The 17,073-nt window shown below is 41.4% G+C and overlaps 1 protein-coding gene across 1 annotated transcript in view; it reads right to left on the reverse strand.

Moving 5' to 3' along the window:
- Positions 1 to 17,073, reverse strand: part of aplp2 (amyloid beta (A4) precursor-like protein 2) — a 62,056-nt gene that overhangs the window by 2,273 nt on the left and 42,710 nt on the right. The window contains exons 8-16 of the mRNA XM_073480904.1: positions 15,011 to 15,144; positions 13,738 to 13,812; positions 13,239 to 13,397; positions 12,089 to 12,217; positions 7,549 to 7,648; positions 6,586 to 6,759; positions 3,866 to 3,948; positions 2,302 to 2,379; positions 95 to 250 (exon numbers count right to left, since the gene is read on the reverse strand). Of these exons, the coding sequence (XP_073337005.1) occupies positions 95 to 250; positions 2,302 to 2,379; positions 3,866 to 3,948; positions 6,586 to 6,759; positions 7,549 to 7,648; positions 12,089 to 12,217; positions 13,239 to 13,397; positions 13,738 to 13,812; positions 15,011 to 15,144 (1,088 nt within the window). The remainder of the gene's footprint in view (positions 1 to 94; positions 251 to 2,301; positions 2,380 to 3,865; positions 3,949 to 6,585; positions 6,760 to 7,548; positions 7,649 to 12,088; positions 12,218 to 13,238; positions 13,398 to 13,737; positions 13,813 to 15,010; positions 15,145 to 17,073) is intronic.

Genomic DNA, 17,073 nt, shown 5'->3' on the forward strand with positions numbered 1-17,073 from the left:
TGGATAGCAGCTCGCAGAGAGTACGGATGTGTGCAATTTACACTGTCTGCCCAAAGTCCTCACGCCCCACTGCTCAAAATAACAGGTGGCTTACCTCCACGATGCCGTGACTGATGGTGCCGTATTGCCTCTTCCTCAAAAGCACCAGACTGATCACAATCACAGTTGCTATGGCCACCGCGATCACCAACAAGCCAATGAGTGCACTGCTCCCGAAGCTGAAGTCCTCTCCCAGGGGGCGGTAGGACTCCTAACAGGGAGAACAGGTGAGAGGGAGACAGGGAAAGCAACAGTGAGGAGACAATACCTGCCAAGCATGTGCACTACTAAAAGAGACACTGTCAAGTTGTCTTTGCTGTTATAATGAAGGTCTCGTACACAGTACTGTACTAGTTACTTTAAGCAGGTTGTTTTCTTATGCTGAATAGACGTTTAAACTGTTGTTATCGCGCCGTTATTTGAATATCTTAATAAAGCTCCTCTCCGGCCATCTAAAAATGTATGTCAACCAATGAACCCTTTTTAAATGGAAATTCCAGCATTTGTTAATCTGCGTCTTATTTTCATATTCTTCATTTCCATTATGACCAATAATCATGACAACATTAATAACTGTACTAAACATTGATCTTCACGCCATCTGGAAACTTGCGGATACAAACTACCTTCTTGTGTTTGCTGCTCCCGCCCTAACATGTACACCAGCTAAAGGTGTCAGTCCTCCCGTTCATTTTAAGTCTGGGGAGTGAAACGGTTGGAGGTAAGAGAAACAGATTTTTGAGAAATGCAGCCCAACAGTCAGACTGGCTCGTCAACAGATTTGTTGTTCAAACAGTTAACACAAAATTAAATACATGACACTATAAATATAGCCTACCACTATAATACTAAGACTAATGGAGGTTTTTCTAGTTTTGTTATAAGCGCTGGTTGACATGACACTTTCCACATCAGGGTGAAACAAATACTCAGTCATATAGGCTGAAATAAGACAATGCAGAAACATTCAGAGGTCAGCCTAATTGCACCGAGTGTTTGTTACGTTGCTTGGTGCCTTGAACAACATCGTGCTGCCAGGAGACTGCACCAGCACGGAAGGAAAAATACTCTGGAGAAAGCCTCTCTTTAAGAGTAGTTACTCCCAGGTCTGGAGCTGGAAACCAGGCGCTATCTAGACGGAGTTCGTGAACCAAACAATGATACTCTGCCAGTTGTTTCCTCCACAAACCTGCACTAATTGCAGCAATTCCTGATTTGGTCTGAATGAGGAACAATGTAAACATCCCAGCATCCACACACAAATACAGAAGCCAGTCACGTTGACCTGAAAGTGGATCTGCTATGCTGTGCAATTAATTTCCAAAGCTACAGTTTACTTTTAGTTTTCTGTTCGCAATGATTTCATTTAATTTGAATTTTTTGGGAAATCTGTATTGCTTGCACTCCTCGGCCTGATCAATATTGTTCTTGCTGGAATCTGTGTTCCTAAATATCTGCAGCGAAGGCGGAGAGTAAATTGTTTTCACGATCAATAGTCATAATGGAAAGATACAAGATTAGCTCTGAGGCTGACACCTAGAAGAATTTCCCTTCAAAATATGAGCCAGTAATTTATTTACAAGGAAAAATAAGGAGATCAATCTTCCTCAAAGTAGTTTTGAAATGGGAGATGAAGTAACTAGAAGAGAATTAAGCTGTTATTCTTAGATTATTTAATCAAATCACAGTGACGCAGGGACAGCATCCCTTTTTGCAGCATGATTGACTTGTGAATGTGTGTGTACACATGCATGAAAAGTGTCTTTGTGAAGACTGTGTAATATCTTGGCCTATTTTCGTATATATATATATATATATATATATATACACAACCAGAGTCACCTATACTCATCCTCACAATGTAAATCTGGCACATATGACACACACTAATCATATGTCAACAGCCACTGGGGATTTTTTTTTAACTGCTTGTTTTCACACATAAACTGAGCACACTCAGTTTGCGTGGATTAACATTCATCGTATGAACTGAGATTTCCAATGTGTACATTCAGATACATTCACATAACAAACATGCACCCATGCAGAAATAACCAAAACATATTAGCCTGAACAGAAAAACAAGAGAGGGGATTCAGGGTCTGATCCAGAGCTGTGTTTTTCTTTCTTTTTTTTCACAGTTATCAGCTGCAGATCGGGTATCTTTGCACACTCCCACACTCCCTCCTTCTTTCATCTTCTCCCCACTACTGATAGCTACAGTTCCCCAGAGAGCCCTGTGGAGGGCGCCGCTATACTCACCAGCTCATCATCATGCATAACGCTGACTCTCTCTGCACTGTAAACCACTTCTTTAACATCCAGAGACTCATCAATCACCTGTCAACACAGACGGGGGAGCCCAGGTTACACTCACCACAGTGTGTGTATGCGATCGTGTTTGTGTGTGTGTGTGTGTGTGTGAGATAGATAGATAGATAGATAGGGAAAAGGAGAGAGAGAGAGATATGCAGGCGGAGAGCGAGAGGCTGTGAATGTGCAGCGAAGTAAACTGTAAGGATTATCTGTGTTTGGGTGATGATACACTTGGAGCTGTCTTGTACAAACTGGAAGGAGAGAGGGAGGGGGTTTGCAAGCATCAACAACAGACTCTCTTCTAGGCACACAGTTAACATGTCGATCTAAACAGACTGTCAGCCGCTCATTACTGAGAGCTCTAATCTACAGAAGAAGCGCTGTGAGTGGAAGTGGGTGTGTTCAGACGGCAGAAACAAAATCTGCTGTTTGTAGAGACAGAGCAGTCCAGAGTCTGTTTCTCACAGTAAAACAGTCACGATTGACATTTGAGGTGTCGCCACCGTTTGTTATTTTTAACCTCAGATTGCTCCGTCTTAGAAGACTAGCATTTCCAAAAAAAAAAAGAAAAGAAAAAAAAGAAACATGCATGCATACAAAAACTTGCATGACTCATATTCACACACACAAATAACACAGTTTTGCAGATGGTGTTGGATTAGCATGCGAAACACAGCACACATTCAGCAGCCAAGCATCATTTGAAAATCCATGAGGAGGAATGGTGAGTCTGGCAAAGAAAAGTAGCATGCGATGACTGCCGAACAAAGCGTGGAGTTGATCTGAATGAGGGTCGGTTGGCAGAGGCCATAAAGAGACACGCAAATAGCCCAGTGTGAGATAGTTGTAACTATGACAACATAGTTACTGGAATAATCTGACTCATTAAAAGCTGAACTTAAGAGAGCTATGTGAAAGCGCTCAATATCAACCATCAGTAAAGTTGAGGTTGTGGTAATGAAGCTGAACTGTCAAGATAGTTATCTATAATGCTGCAATGATTAATCGATTAGTCGACAAAATGCCAAGAATTTGATAATAAAATAACTGTTTCAGTCATTTTTCAAGCAAGAATGTCAAACAATTGCATTTGAGTCTTTGGTTTTTGGACTGCTGGTTGGACAAAAGAAGATCTGAAGACGTCACTTTGGGCTCGGGGAAATTGTGATGAGCATTTTTTAAAATAATGAAATAGTTTTATACATTATTTTTTTGGCCTGATGAAGGTCTAGTTGCAAGTTAGACAGTGTGCAGGGGTTTGCTTGCAACTTTAGACATTTTACAGACTAATCGATTAACTGTGAAAAATAATCAGCAGATTAATTGATAATAAAAAGACTTGTTCGTTGCAGCCCTATTGGTTATTTAACACAGAGAGTTTGATTTAGTATCTTTCCACATTTTCTCCTGTGTTTTTGCTTTAACAATGCTGCTCTCAGTTCATGTGTTGAGCAAGTTAGAAAAGCTTAGAGCCACAAACAGGATGATAAAGTCAAATCGAAACTCTTACCACATTGTTGCTGATCTTGGGTTTGCTGTTGATGATTCTCTCCTCAGCGCCTATCAGACCATCCAAACCAGACATGGCGGAGCCTGCGGGAGGTGAAGGGGCACAGTCAATAACAGCAGAGCAGCACAAACAAACAAACAAACAGGGATGGTGGTATTGATGGTGGATAGCTGTGCAAGGCCATCCAGCTCTTTTTCCACACAACTGTCGCCTCAGTCTCCTCTGTGCACGGGTGACAACAAAGCCCTTTCTTCCATTCAGCACAGTGTGAGCACTGTGAAGCCAACATGACACTGACCTTACATTTTCTACAAAGGCCTTGTCAAAGTGGTGTTTTGCATACAGCTGAGATTCCTCTGTAAACATGCATTGACTCACTAAATTAAACACCTCTCAACAATTATGAATCATCCTGGCATTTTGAATACCTCGACTCTGCATCAGTGTAGTTCTTCATCTACAAATTCCTCCAACGTCCCTTTAGATTTTAACAGATAATCATTTTTTAAAGAGTCTCACTAAGTGGCTGAGCTAAGAAACTGGGCCAGAGTGTCAAATATGCATGTTAGACTGATGGTTTTCAAATAGGCATAGGATCTATTAATATACACACAGCAGATATGCCATGAATAAATCAAGAACAGAGGAGCGAGAGCGAGTGAGGCAGTGAGGGCAGGGTCCTGGACAATGTACAGCAGCGATGAGTCTGCTGACGGCTTATTGTCCGCTGCTGCCAAACGCTTAAGATTAGTACAATTGCCTTCGGATTAAGCGTGGAACAATGATGTGTGTTTACAAGCTTCGCTGTGCAGAAGTGACGTCTGAAACTCTGGCAGGATATCAGATGGTACTGCAGGGTGCGCACAGTGTCGCAGCCAGCCACAATGACACACAGCACAATGGGAGTGACCTCTATGTGAGCAACATGACCTACTCTTCTGAGTGGACTTGAAAAAGAGCTGAAACAGTTAATCTATTAATCAATTAGATTAGATTTTCTGTCTTATCTATTATCTATTTTAGAATACTAAATTAGTAGTGGAGCGTTGGAAATCGACATGGGAGATATTTTTCACTATTCCCTGACATTTAAAAGGTTGTAGATCGATGGAAAATAATGGACAGATTAATCCCAGGGTTTGTACAGCTTTTTAGGAGTAAAATTCAAGCACTTTTCAAGGACTTTCAAGGTACTTCAACCAAGAATTGCCAGGCTGTCAAGGCCTCTAGTTGCAGTTCAACTGTCGGTTGAACAAGTAAAATGCAAAACCAACAGCACATAAAGAGGGACAAAGCTCTATGGGAAAAACAGCAGGGGAGTTTGCGCATCAATTTTCATATAAGCAATATATAATTTAAATATAATTTAGATTCAACAATTAGAAGCAGGTGTGTCTGTGTTCACTGAGTAAGATCAAAAGGTTAAGCCCAGATCAGACAGAACAGGTGACGTAACCACATCCCTGTCTCAGGTCCTGGAGAACAAATTGGGCCAATTTGGACTGGGCTGTGGGTCAGCAGCGGAAACACTGAGCCTCAGACAGGGCCACTAAATCACACAGCTCCTATCAGGAAGAGGGGAATGAGCCGGTGGGTGGGGGAATAATTAAGCAGGGTGCTTTGACAAATGTACTGAGGACGGGATGACAGCAGACACACGACTGAAGAGTCTCTCTGAGACGGGAGCTGGCTGTGACCTATCTCTATCACACTTAGAAGCCACTGACTTTGCTATTCAGTATGAGGTGATAATCCCAGTATGATGAAAAGCACAAGAGCAACTGAAACCCAACCACGCAGCCCATATGAGTCATCAAAAAAAGCAGAAAATTAACCACCAGATGGCTTCTGATAAAATAGAAATGGTGGGAGAGAGAGGATCCCAAACTGCAAGGGAAAGGAGAAGAGTGGAACAAAATAGTAGATGGGAATGGCTTGGGATATGAGGAGGGGGGCAGAAAAACAAGACGCAACAGAGGCACCAACCTTTCTTGAAGGCACGTGGGGAGTCTGATAGATCGCCTTGGCATTAGAAATGAGCAACAGAAAAAAGAACAAAAAAGGGGAAGGAGAGAAGAGAGAAAACTTAGGTGAGAAGAGAAAAGGCAGGATTATCAAGCTGTGTTAATTGATTAGGAAAAGAGTCCAGCAGGGAGGAGTCCGAAAATAAATTTGAGATATAACCAAACTCAGAAAGGGAGCCGTTTCAACATTGGCTAGCTCTGTCTAAGCCCTCTGGGGTGTTGGCGTGTATATTAAATGTTCCTTGGGGATTTACTTGTAATTTGCCTTCCATCTTGTTGGAAGCGTTCCATCTGTCACTTTTTTCTCTCCTTGAGGATTCAATCTTTTGTTTGGCACAAATGTGACAAAGAGGGGAACCATAACTGCTCATTTTCCCCCTAAGCTTTTGGCTCCAGCTCAGTACCAAAGCCTGAGGCTTTGTGCATTTATCTGAACTTCAGTAGAGCTGCGTTGAAAGCTAGGCCACGGGGAACTGTGCAGGCACAGATAAGGCCAAACCCATGGCTCCACAGCATATTTGCATCGGCATAAAACACATTGTAAACCTATTCTCCCTCACTGTGCAACAGTTCTGGCATGCTTCGTCACCAACGTCCTTCAGAAAGCCTTATGTGTACGACCTATTGTTGTCCACACAACCATGGTGTTGTTCATGATGATTCTTGTGAGTGTGTCTGAGGCAGGGAGCTGCTCACCCTCTGGCTCTGAACGGGACCCCAAGGATGTGACCTGGAAGGGCCGGTAGGGTTTTCCCTCAGACACGAGGACTTCCACACTCTCCTCTGACGACACGGTGACGTCTGGCTGTGACTCAGAGATAGACGACAGGAACTGGTCCATGTCAGCTTTCTGCTCCTGGAGAAGCTCGTCTGCAGAAAAAGTGCAAAAAACAAACAAACTATGAGACGACCTGGCCCATGCCAACACCTGTCAACCTGGAACATGGCAGCAATGTGCAAAATGAGAGTTTCACCAATTACTGTTAACATCCTTTTCAAACAGAGCTACTGCTGCACGAGACGTCTGCTCCCATTCCTGCTAACTACCAATTAGTATTTTTCTGAGAGCTATTTTCCGTGTAAATCTGCACATCTCCCAACAGGATGCTGCATAGTGAAAGCTGTGACCCAGTTCTGTCACTGCACCCGCTCCACTTTAATCTGCACTGCAACACCATGCTATGGTTCCTTTAATGAACCAGTGGAAACAAAAGAAAATCATGAAATGTGCCGGACGCTGCCTGTCTTAAATTGTACCACTGGAGATGAATATATTCCAAGTACGGTTTCCAGCTTTAGATCTTACTGTAAAAACAAAAGCTGGTGAGCAGAGACCCTTAAAGACAGAGAGTAGAAGTGGTTTAAAATCCCCTTTTCACAAAAGAAGACTTTTCTCTTTGTCTCTGATAATTGGACAGTACTGAAGCCTGTCAACTGGTCTCCTCCTATATTTGTATTTCCCTTTGCACAAAGAATAAAAACATGGAAGAAAGAAGAAAACAAACTTACTGAGGGCTGGAGAAAATGTGATGTATTGGCTTTATATCTGTCGGACACGTGTGAATTTCCATCACTGTTTTCATTTCACTTAATTCTTATTGCAGCACGCCATCCCCACTCAAAGCTACCCAGGGGGGCTTTTGACAGAACCCGACTCACCAATTTCATCCTGAATCTCATCGGCCACGTATGGTACTTTGTAGAGCAAAGATAGACTCTGGTTCATCCTCTCCTCGATCACACGCAGATGGGTCATCACCTGGGGTTGGAAAAATGAACAAACAGGGTGTCATGTAACCGAAATCCTGCAGTGTTTTTATGATGACATCAAAGTGAAACTGCCTCCCTGTGTGGAAATGATCTGGGAGGACAAAAATACTCAAGATTTTGCATATATCCAGGACTGCAGGACTGAAAAAATGTCATTTTTCAATAAACCAATTTATGTATTTAGTCTATAGATTGCCAGCAAACAAGGACAAATGCCCATTGTAAGTTCCCATAGCCCAAGGTGTTGTCTTCCAGTTGCTTATTTTGTCTGAAGAACAGTTAAATATACAATGGAATTATGTTTATAATTAAACAAGATAATAAAAAGCTTAAAATCCTTACATTGGGGAAGTGGGAAATGAATTACTTGAAATGATAAATCGTCCATTAAAAATGTTGATGTAGAATGTAGAATAATTTTATGGCATATGACAAATCCTTTCATTTCAACACTAATCCAGTGACATCTAATTAGAGAGTGATTTGCCAACTATTAGTATAAAATGCTCATCCCAACAGTATTTATTTAAAAGCTGACATTAATGAAGCAGAAAATGCACCCTTATCCCAGAAAATCCCCCTGAACGCCTCTTGAGCTTATTGTCACTGATTAGGTTACGGTTAAGTTTTGACATCTTATAGCATCGCAGATTTACAACTTTGGCTTTCCTGGAGATTTGTGCAGAGAAGCAGGAAAAATGTGGTGGTGTAGTGAGAAGATATGAGAAGATTTAAATCTATCTTCAGAAACAAGTGTCGGCACGAAGAGAAAATAAACAAACCAATAAACAATTCACCCTTAAATCAGAAATATATAATTTTAGGGGATATCAGCATGAGCAGTTTCATGTAGTAACTATTTTCTTTCTACTATTACTGTGCAGACGCAAGTGTGCATCTCCTCATGGGTGACAGGCTCGTGCTCGTGACAGAGAGGGATGTAAACATTAATGGTGTCCTCCTCGGGTGAGATGTGACTTTAGCTTTTCCGCGGATGAAGATTTGTACGTGTGAATTGATGCGGACCACGACAGCTTGCCGTGTTTCGCCGACATCCGCTGGATATCCAGCAGGTTAAACATCTGGCTGAGTCGCAGACGGATCGGGGAGCAAGGTAACAAGCTACAGCCAATGAGACCAGACACTCCTTTCCTTTCTCCCCCTCTCCTCTGCTGTCACCTGCAGCAGCTCTCTGAACCCAGGCTTGTCATGCATCTATGTGTCTGGAGCAGGCACAATAATAGCTCATAATACAAATCACAATACAAACACACAGGCTTTTCAGTATTTTTAACCGTGTCGCCCTTGATGAGCAACATTAAGAGCAGGCTACTTTTTCAGCACAAAAACAATCCTTGCAGCCTGTATACTCCTAATCAATCTGCGATTTTTTAATGTATTTTTTTGGCCCTTTAAGCACCACAAGCCATCTAGTTTCATTATGTTTGAGAGAGGCATACGTCTCCACAGCCCATATCTCAAAAACTCAACTCACACCAAAACAATCTAAATAGCACTACAGGTAAGAGGGAAAATATGTCTTTTTTATTCTGGGCTGAACTTTTAATTTGTAAAAACAAGAAACAGACTTTACATTTTATGAGATGACTATAAAGTATAAATATTAGGACAGGCAGTTAGCTGATCTCTGCCCAGAATATAAATGTTCGCTCATGTTCACAAACAGATCTGCCATAAAAATAGCAGAAGTGTGTTTCCTGGTAGAGAGCATATTTTCTTAAGATGAACTCAGACTCGCTCAGAGCGAGCCAACTTGCCAACATAAAACAAGTTGCTGCATGTAGTATTCAAATCAGTTTAGACGCTCTGAACTGACTTGACAGGAACCACTGCCTGTCAGCATCAATGATCACCACTGTATCACAGTTTGGGTAGAAAAACAATCTCCTTTGATTGAACACAAAACCTTGTGCATTCCAAAAATCCTCCGGTCGCTTTCACTTTTTCTATCAACAATACGATGTTTAGAGAGGAGAAATATTTCCACATCTGCTGCCAAACTGGCTGGCAGAATATAAAAAGCTACCAGCCACTGACGGAGCTGACCAGCTCTTGGCAGGTAACTGGTATTTATTTCCCACAATGATGATTGACTGTTTTAATCTTCCAACACATGGCTGCAGTGCACCAGAGCCAGCAACAGATGGCAATAATGCACCTCTCTCATTCAAGGCACGCTGCAGCCCCTGTGGCACCTTCCTGTCGATGTTTGACAAACAATCCTCATTATGAAGGTTACATGATGTCCCCGTGTGAGAGCAGAGATTTCGATGCATCAGGCGACCTCTCCTCGTCCAGACAGGTTGGAGGTTTAATAAAAAGAGAAAAATCACGACCCCAGAAAGTCACATAACACAGTTATATAAAGCGCAGAAATCCTTCTGTCTACAAGGGATTTTTTTATAATGCACTTCTAAGCCACATGTCAAATCCACAAACAAGTTGCGGAAACTGAAAATGCAGATTTGAACTTGCTGCAGAGTGAAGAAATACCCAGGACTAGGCTTAACAAATACACACAGTGAGAGAGCGTAACAATACAGGCTAGCTTCCCATGACTGAGCACAGATCCAACGATTCATCTAAAAAGTAACCCTCCGGTCCTTTCCCCCCTCCTCACTTTGTTGTTTCATCCATCTGCTGTGTTATCTGTAATGTCGGAGGATAACTATAAATGGTGTCGAAGGGCACTGACACACACTGGTGAGCACATCTAACAGAGGAGCTTCCAGCCAAATCCCTGCGCAGCGGCTCAGAGTCCAGCATTACACAAGACCTGCGCAATGTTAATCTTCGGCTGAGGCTTAAGTGAATGAAACAGCAGCCCTCCCTCCGTCAAACAAGCCTACTCACTCCTCCTGGGCTTCCACTCAGCGAGACACACACTCTTTCTACCTCCTACTCACTTAGAAACAGGGCAGAGAGGAGCAGGCTGAGACATCATTATCTCTCCCCTGTCTGAGCAGGAATAGGAGGAGTGTGATATCTTGGAGTGGCTTGGCATGAGGTTTCAGATTTACTGACACAGCCTCTTATACAGTATTTCTTCATTGTCGAAAGTAGCTCAGGAACGATGCAAAACCTCCAAGTATTGGCAGGTAGCAATTAACCAGATTGAACCATTCAGACCTAAAGGACTACACAGCTGAAAATCCATTCACTGTATAAATCTGAGATAATTAATTCTAACAAAAATGTCAAACATTTGCTGGTTGCAGCTCCCTAAATGTGGGGACTTCATGCTTTTCTCTGTTAACGTTATAGTAAATTGAATATTTTGGAGTTTTTGACTGTTGATTGGACAAAAACAAATAGTAAAATTGAAGGGACAGTTTACCCCAGAATCAAACATACATATTTTTCATCTTACCTGTAGAGCTATTTATTCATCATGATTGTTTTCTTGTTAATGATGTCTGCCTTCTCTACAGTATTATAGAACTAGACGGCACTCGGCTTGTTACATTTGAAAAACTCAACAGTAATGTCTTATTACAGAAATACTGCCCAGTTAATACCCAGTTACTCAAGATAATACACAGACCTTGTTGTGAGCAGAGTTACAGAGGAACTATTTTCTCTCACAGTGCAGAAGGAAGCGTGCATCTACTCATGGATAAGAGGCTAGCTAACTAAGCTTGTTAGGTTACAACTCAGCTGAGGAGGAAACCAATAACGTTTACGTTACGCATTGTCATGAGCATGAGCCTCTCGTCCTTGAGTAGATGCTCGATTCCTTCTGCCCGATGATGCGGTTGGGGGTGTAGTTCAGTGTAGTGCAGTTATCGATGCTGAGTTTTTCATCTTGTTCCATTATATTCATTAGAAGGCAGACATCATTACGGCTGATATCTCCAAAACAAAACAATTTATACCAAAACAATCTAGATGGATAAATGTGTTACCTGAGGAAGCAAAACTGTCTAAACTAAAAGAAGAAGTTGCTACTCTCACTGCTCTGGAAGAAGCCAAGATCTGCTACTCACACTCATTTGGTGACGGATCTCTAAACTAGTAAAAAATAGTTATTATTACGAATTTCAGAAGGTAACTGATGCATGACTTCTATGTAGACTCAACACAAACACAACCAAACTTTGTCCCAGCTGACACATCATAGCTGATAAACAGTATATAGACCAGCAACTTATCACAATCAGTCCTTGAATCTAAGTTGTAGTTGTTTATTTTTGTTTTGTTTTTGTTTTATCGAGTGTTTTGATGGCATCAATATGCATTTTTTTCCATTTTGTTTCGATATATGCTGAACTAACCCTCTTTGTCTCTGTTTGTACCATTGTATATGTCTACAAATACAGCAATAAACATAAAAAAGAATAACCTTGGGCTTTGCGCACTTGTAAAGGGCATTTTGTCACCAATGTCAAATCAGGATGAAGAAACTGACCTGTGACTTCATCTGAGCAGCCTTCTCAGGATCCACAGCCAGGACGTGCTGGTAGTGGCGGATGGTGTGCTGGCGGTCTTTGTTCTCGGCGCGGACGTACCTTCTCAGGGCCTGCAGGATGCGGTGGGGCTGAGGAGGACATGGGGTGGGAAGAAGAGGAGTGGTTAGTAGAGCTGGGTGGTAAAACACAGCCTCGTAACTGTGTAAACGCTATATATTATGTAATATTTCTGTCTTACGTGAATGAAAGTTGCATAACAGCATTTTTATTCTCTGAAGTCGTATCAATTAATTGTACCTCTCTTCTCATTTTATCGTTATCTAGAAAGCGACATTTATTGTTCTCATCCCCTTTCACTTTATTTTTCATTGGACTCAGATTTAATCAGATTCAGTTTTATTTGATTTCAGATGATAAAATGATGAAAGGATATGACCCTACCTACTCAGTGGGGAGCCTCCTGTTAGATATAAGCACAGTTTGTGCTTCTAAAGATGAAAAATAACATCAAAATTATTCCCTTTTCCCCACCTTCTTATATCTGAGCAGAAGAATGACAAGAACGGTGTCAAATGTGAGGTGTAAATCATCCACTGCATATAACATGACATTAAATCTTCCGCAGGTCCTACTAAAATAGCATTACACCACAGATGATGCAATTACCAATATTAGAAGTGTAACTGAAGCAGGATAAGAAACGACTGCTCTCGAGTCAGGCAACATTCTTACATTTTAAAGCGAGTACAAAACAGAAATAATTAATTATTTTTGGGTAACACTGGTGGTAAAAGAGTTGACCAGCACCTTCATACGGAGTGCAAAACTCTGTGCTGGCAAAAGGATCAAAAGACTATTAGATAAGAGGAATTAAAACAAACACGATGCAGGGATTATAACTGAAGGTTCAAATGTGATTGACTTTGTGCTCACGGAGGATTTCGGTATGTGTGTTTTTCTGGCTGCAGTAATCCATTCTCCTCATGATGAATTGCAAGTTGGCAGAGGGTCTTTTGACAGAATATGAGATTAGCCACAGGCCATGAGTAGTGTCTCAAAGAAATGTGTGTGCACATCGACTGAGGGCAGGAAAAACAATAAACAGATGGAGAGAGGTGAGGGTAAAAGAGGCTGGTGTGTGGTGTTTACCCTGGGGGGGTCGGCCTGCAGGGCAGCCAGGTAGTTTTCCAGGGCCAGACGGCGGCGGTCATTCAGCATGGCCTCCACCCGGGCCAGGTGAGTCTCTACCAGCTGCTGCTTCTCACTGGCTGCCTCCTCCTCCAGGGACTCCACCATGGCTTGGAAGTGCTATAAACCAAATCATAAACATATATAAATATGTAAATGCACTTTAAACAGTATGGCACAACAGAGCTCTTTCAACCTCTACTTAAAAAAGAAAAAGATAGCTCTCGGTTTCACTCATGCGCCTCTCAGGCTTGTCAAGGGAGTTGGGGACTCATTTAGAAGTCTCCCAATTCAGACAGTGCCCTAATTTAGACTTAGAGTGATAAAGATAGAGCAGCCAGGGAAAAGGGATCTTTAATGGCACGGGGAGTGAGGGACCCAGGGCCTGTAAGCCGTCATATCTCACCCAAACAAAGGGAGAAAAAGGGAGGACTCCCAAGGGGAAGGATCAGTGTCTTACCTGGATCAATGTCTGCCTCTCAGCCTTGGGCAGGTTCTTAGCCTGGCGATCGGCCTCTTCCCACTCTTTTCTTACCTGGAGTGAGAGAAACACACAGAGAGAAGCAAATGAAGCGAAATGCAAGGTGGTCCACCTGCACCTGTTCGGTCAGAGTGAGCCAGACAATTGCCAAAAGCAATTTATGTAAAGGTAGATGAGAGGAGAAACAAAACAGTGCATTGAACAAAGTTAAGAGACTCTTCAAGCACGACCTTGCTTTTTGTCATATTCTTGCATTCAGATTTTCAAATCTTAAGAATACTTAGAATAGCCATCCGTGCTGCACATTTTCAGGCCCTGAATTCCTTCAGGCAGCAGCACTCTCAGCTGCACACCAACAAGCTTAAGAGCTTATTTTCTAAACTTAAAAGTACACAGCTATTAAACTTGTTCTGCTTCTGAAATGTTTCAACATTCCTCCAATTTTATTCCAAAATAACAGCAAAATAGGTCACAAACTGCATTATAATAAATGAGAAGGACTGGAGCAAGTCATTTTTATTACTAATTCTCTTGGATTCCTTTTGATGAGGAAAATCAACAAAGGACAAAAGCTTTCACCTCATAAGTGCTGTCTATGAAAAGAGGAACTGTTCTATTAATTTACGCATAATTATGTGATAATAATACTGTTTTTATTGTGTAGTTTTTGGATATGGTATATCTAGCTGCAGCCGAGGCATGAACTTGAAGGAAGTTGAACTTCTAAATATGGTTCACGCAGGGTTCGTGGGCTGGTTTTACGTTTTGATGTTCATAAATATGCTAGCTGGGTTATCAGGGTTATGCACCTATACTTATGAAAACAATAAAAATAATAACACAAGGCTCACAGTCTGAACCAAGACAGCAAACTATTCTGCTTTCACAATAAAAGCCCTAGATGTACTGGTATACACTGTGTAACAAACTTTCTACTTTAAAATACCTATATATGTGTGTACTTTTTCAAATTATTTAGTTTCCCTAAGCCATCTTTTGTTTGCATTATTTGCAGTGAAAGTTGTATATTGTTTGGCTCAGAAGTATATACTTGGTTATTGCTATTTCTTTAGTTGCTATAATTGCTACCTTTAATAATATTTTAAAATAACTTTTGATCTGCTATGGTTTATTGTCATCCACATCCACCGTAGAAGTGTTCAAGTGGGCGTGTTTTGGAGGAGGAGAGTTTTGTAGAGTCTGCGAGGCTGTAGCTGGACCACTCTCATCATGGCTCAACCTGGTGACTCACCCTCTCCATGCGGTTGCGGTGCCTGATCTCCAGCTGCTCCTTGGCCCTCTGGAAGCGACTGTGCTCCTTGTCATCAGCTGGGGTCTCAAAGTAGATGTCAACATCATCGGTGGGCTGAGGAGTCGGAGGCATGGCTGCAGATTCAGAAACAGATGGTGAGTGGACGGGGCTGCAAACTGGCAAGCGGGCACAGACAGACAGACAGACAGACAGACACAGAAACAGACAGACTGACTGACAGACACAGAAACAGACAGACAGGCAAACTGGACACAAGTAGGCAGACAGACAACTGGGCAGAGAAAGAGAGAGTTGAAAGAGGAATGCAGATTGAAGTTGGACAAAAATCCTCACAGAAGCACTCCTCTCATTGGCGTTCTTCCACTCTCAGTAACTCTGATAAATTTAAGGGAATCTGACAGCATTTCCTTTTGAATTCCTTTCATCTTCCCATCGGCTTTCTGCTGACAGGTCGCATCTCCAACACTAATGGAAATATCTCTGCGTTTGACGGCTGGGTCATCTGAGGCGAGGCCAGAGGGCTCTGTTCTGGGTTCCACGCTATACAGTCACGCAGGACTCATTCCCTTCACCGCTGTAAGTCGCAAAAAACAATAACGCTCGGGGCTCGCAAACAGGAAGAGACCTCATCGTTTCACCTCACCATCAAAAACAGAAGGCACTGGTTAATATGGATAGACCCTGCTCTGAACTTGACCGCTCCAAACAATCATTTTATTTCTATAACGCAAAAGAAAAAACTCCAATTGGTTATGGCTATGAACTGTGTTTGAGCCGATGAAAAGTGAATCTTTGTAAGATGCAAAAAAAAAAAAAAAAAGTGCTTGCTGACGTGCTGGTGGGGTTCTAGTAAAAGTAAAGTGGCAGTGCTTTGTGAGCAGACAGACAGACAGACAGGCAGACAGACAGACAGACAGACAGGCAGACATGGCAGGAGTAAACACTGGCAGGCACAGAAGAAAGAAAAGTGTAGAAAGTGTGTTTGAGGTGAGAGAAGAATGTCAGGCTTTTTTACTTTTGGCCCGACCGATTATCAGATCTGTTATTCAGCATTTTTAAGATTATCTGTGTCATTGTTTTTTCTTGTCAGATTGCCTATAAAATAAATTAATTCAAAAATATGCAAAGGCTCTTCTGCCAAATAATAACAATAAAGTGTTAGTAATCAGAATGTGCCTCGTCACCAAAGTACAAAGTAAAAGTAGTTGTGGAGTAAAAAGTACAATATTTGCCGCCAAACATGTAGTGAAGTATAATTAATGAGAAAATAGAAATATTTATTCCATCACCGGTTTTTCTCAATTTTGACACTAAGATTCGTCATCATTGCTACTGTGGAGGAACCTTTTCAGTCAAAAAATGATATATCAGCCCTGAAAAAAACATATTGATCGATCCCTAGTCTTGACTTGCCCTGACAGTTGAACAAGGTATTATTATTTTTATGTATTACTTTGATTAAATAAACACATTTTTCTACAAAAAAAACTTTTCTTTATTTAATAAAAGAAGCCAAATTTCTCAAATGTTCAACATTGTTTGAACATAAGCTGCTTTAAAAGTAATTGGCCTGAAAATATAGTGTAAAATTGGCAACTATGATTAAGACAATGACATGATTAAGAAAAAGTACCTTAAAGTATGAATCTGAGCAGATATTCAATGTCAGCTTGCCATATTTGATAGTTTTCTAATATTTGTGCTTCAGACAGATTTTGATCGGTACCAAAAGCGTATGTGTAGGAAGTGCACTGGTCAATCAACGTTCGAATATTAATAGTCCTGGAATAAACAATCTGTTCTCTCCAGTGCAGATATCTCTGTGGGTTCACATAGTGTCCAATATTTAGTTCATAAAACCTAATATAAGCTTAATTCACTTCTGTCTGAAATTGTTAATATTGAATATTTCAACTGCTCCAGTTTAGTAGAGCACTAATAAAAACTAATGAACCAGTGTGTGCCATAAATGAAAACATTAAGCTCTATTATGGCCTCACAAATAGCCTGTATATTAGTGAAGAACTGGACGCTAAGTTACA

This window comes from Pagrus major, chromosome 2 (assembly GCF_040436345.1).
Source record: "Pagrus major chromosome 2, Pma_NU_1.0".
NCBI classification, from domain to species: Eukaryota; Metazoa; Chordata; class Actinopteri; order Spariformes; family Sparidae; genus Pagrus; species Pagrus major.